At 44.6% G+C, this 2,825-nt stretch overlaps 1 protein-coding gene across 1 annotated transcript in view; it reads left to right on the top strand.

The window, feature by feature from the left end:
* The first annotated feature begins 936 nt into the window (after window positions 1-936).
* Window positions 937-2,825, top strand: part of KYAT3 (kynurenine aminotransferase 3) — a 70,347-nt gene continuing 68,458 nt past the window's right edge. The window contains exon 1 of the mRNA XM_019632817.1: window positions 937-1,108. Within this exon, the coding sequence (XP_019488362.1) occupies window positions 937-1,108 (172 nt within the window). The remainder of the gene's footprint in view (window positions 1,109-2,825) is intronic.

Here is a 2,825-nt window from a genome sequence, read left to right as displayed (position 1 = left end):
TCTGCGTATTCCTTCTCACCCCTATCATGGGTGATGAATATACCTTTTGCATCATCTCTCAGCCTTGCCCTCTCTCCCGCAGCTTGCAACACTATTCTAACTACAACCCTCCCCTTGCCTAAGCCCTGTTGCCGCATAGTTTGCCTTTTCCTCCAAATCGATCTTCGTCCTACAACCTTCTCCAACCCAATCAGTGACACACATCCAATTAGTCCGGTGTCGACATTGTATACCCAATCCCCAGCTCTATTCAAGTCCCCGCCCCATCCCCAATTTCATCCAGTCCGCGATCCCAACGTCCCTCAGCCAATCCGCGCTCTGAATCCAGACCGGCGTCAGTCCCCGCCCAGTATCCGCCCCCAAGTCCGGTTCTAGCCCTACCAGGCCGGCGAGCTCCGGACTCTAAGCCGGGTAAGCAGGGTTGTCGGGCGATAGAGGTAAGTGGGCTGTGAGGCAGGGCCCTCCATTGCGGAGTGAAGCTTGTGGTCCCGGCCTGCGGAGTCGTGCGGGGCGAGGCTGGCAAGGATGGAGGTCTGCTGGGAGGCGCTTGCGGGAGCTGCGCTCCTGGAGGGGCTGGGAGGAAGAGCCGGGGCTGGATTCACTGCAGGACTGGACTCGCCCGCCTGAGCTGAAGGCGCTCGCGCGGTGCTGGGCCGGGATCCCGACCCTGGCGGACTGCGGGGCTGGCTGCAGGGCTGGCTGCAGAGGGTCCGCGCTGGAATTAACAGTTTCCTCTGGAAAGGGAATGACTCCAAGGTGACTAGATTCGAGGGTGGTTGGTACCCCTAGACCCTGGTCATCGATTGCCCCTTTTGCTCTTGATTTTGCAATTTGGGTATTTTGAAAACAGTGTGGGAAGAGTAACACCGACTCCAGTTCATCCATAACTGGACTTTTAATAAAAAATAAAGGAAAGGCTGTTAACCTACCGTATGAATGAATCTTAGTGAATCTAAAGTTTTTAGTCAAAAGAGAAAAGCAGTCCACAATCTGTTGCTTTTGGAGTCTGAGCAGCTCTCGGAGTGTGAGCCCCGCACCCAGGACAGCAATCATTCCTCCAGCTCCCNAAGAGAGAGGCCTCTGAAAGCTGAAGAGCTCCACCATGAACGTGAACCAGGAATTCCAGAGGCAAAGTCAAACTGAGAAAGGAAACATAAAACCTTCCTGAGAAAAGCGATTTCTACCAGGTTCTAACACAGCGATACTTGTGTAGCAACATGTTCCAACACTATTGGCCAGAAGCCACACATCTTGCACAGGGGGCACAATGCTTGCCAACGTTTTCACAAAGACAACTTTTATCATTATGTCTTACATAAGAACCCCATGTTTTAGATGAATTTTTTCCTACCAATCTGATTTATCAAGTCAAAATGCATTTTCTCTTTTTAAAAATAGTTCAGAGACTGTGAAGAATTTTGCACTGACTCAAGTAACCAATGTTAATATTATTGTAAATTGCTACAAATCCAATCAAATGTGTGTGTGTGTGTGTGTGTGTGGATAGGCAGATAGATAGATAGATAGATAGATAGATAGATGATAGATAGATAGATAAATGGATACATGGTTACCTTGGGAAGCCTTTCTATGGATAAATGCACAATTTCTATTATTTTTTGAAATATTTAATGTTTGTATAGCTATTATAATCTGGTTACAAAGCATTAGTTTACTGTAATAATACATACACATACAAAATCTTGCGTTTAAAATAGCTACAACAACTTTTGATAAATATAATTGTGTGTATTTAAGGTGTAGAATCTGATGATTTGATATACATATACAATGTAGAATGATTACCAAGATCAAGATAATTGCCACATCCATAACTACCAACATAGTTAACTCTTTCATAGGTGTGTGTGTGTGTGGGGGGGGGTGAGAATGTTTAGGATCTACTCTCAGCAACTTTCAAGAACAGAACTCTTTAGAGCAGGAATGTAAGGTAGAAAAGGCTTTAGGAACTTACAACCCAGACTGAATTGTCTTTCTCTGCCTCAAGCAGGTCTTTCTTAGTACTGCTTTAGGGTTATAAGATAAAGGAAGGATGTCGTTCTGCCTACCTGACCCTTAGAACCCAGAATTGAGAACCATTTCCAGATAATGAGGCATTGCTAGTATCTTCTGTCCTTAATCTCCCTGTCACTCTTCTATTGTCACCTGGAAGGCCCATGTAACAGTCAAGTGGGATGCCTTTGGTAAGCAAACTAGGAGAGTCAGTAAACCATTAGAACCATACATGACTGCATATCAGAAAAACCATAAAAATAAGTTAAAATTGATTTCTATCTCATGTAACTATAGTAGTAGGTCCAGGGCTGGAGTGGTGGCTTCATGCCTTAGGGCTGAGGCTCTCTCTCTACTATCTGACTGCTCTACCATCTTCAATTTGCAGATTTTACCTGGTGGTCCAAGAGGGCTGCAACCATCACGATTGCACTGAGAATGTCAGTGAAACCACACCCAAGGGAGTGAGAAGGGCATGCCACCCATTTAAGACATATCCTGGAAGCAGCACATCAACTTCCACTTATATCACATGGGCCAGAATTTAGTTTTACGGCCAACCCAGCTACAACAGAGGCTGGAAATGCACTCTTTTTACCAAGCACCCATGTACTCTGCTGAAATTTTGGGGCTCTATTTCTATAGAATACTAAATATTGGAGGATAATTAGCAGCCCCATCCTAAAGATTCTCTTTCCCTTTTTCTTATGAAATAATTTTATAATACTTACAAAGAAACAAGCACAGTTCTAAGTTTTTTCAGGTCTATTAAGTTATCTAATCCTCACGATAGCACTATAAGTAAGGTTCTA

Source organism: Hipposideros armiger, unplaced genomic scaffold (genome assembly GCF_001890085.2).
Source record: "Hipposideros armiger isolate ML-2016 unplaced genomic scaffold, ASM189008v1 scaffold_1179, whole genome shotgun sequence".
In the NCBI taxonomy this organism is placed as follows: Eukaryota; Metazoa; Chordata; class Mammalia; order Chiroptera; family Hipposideridae; genus Hipposideros; species Hipposideros armiger.
This window is presented reverse-complemented; position numbering and strand designations above follow the sequence as displayed.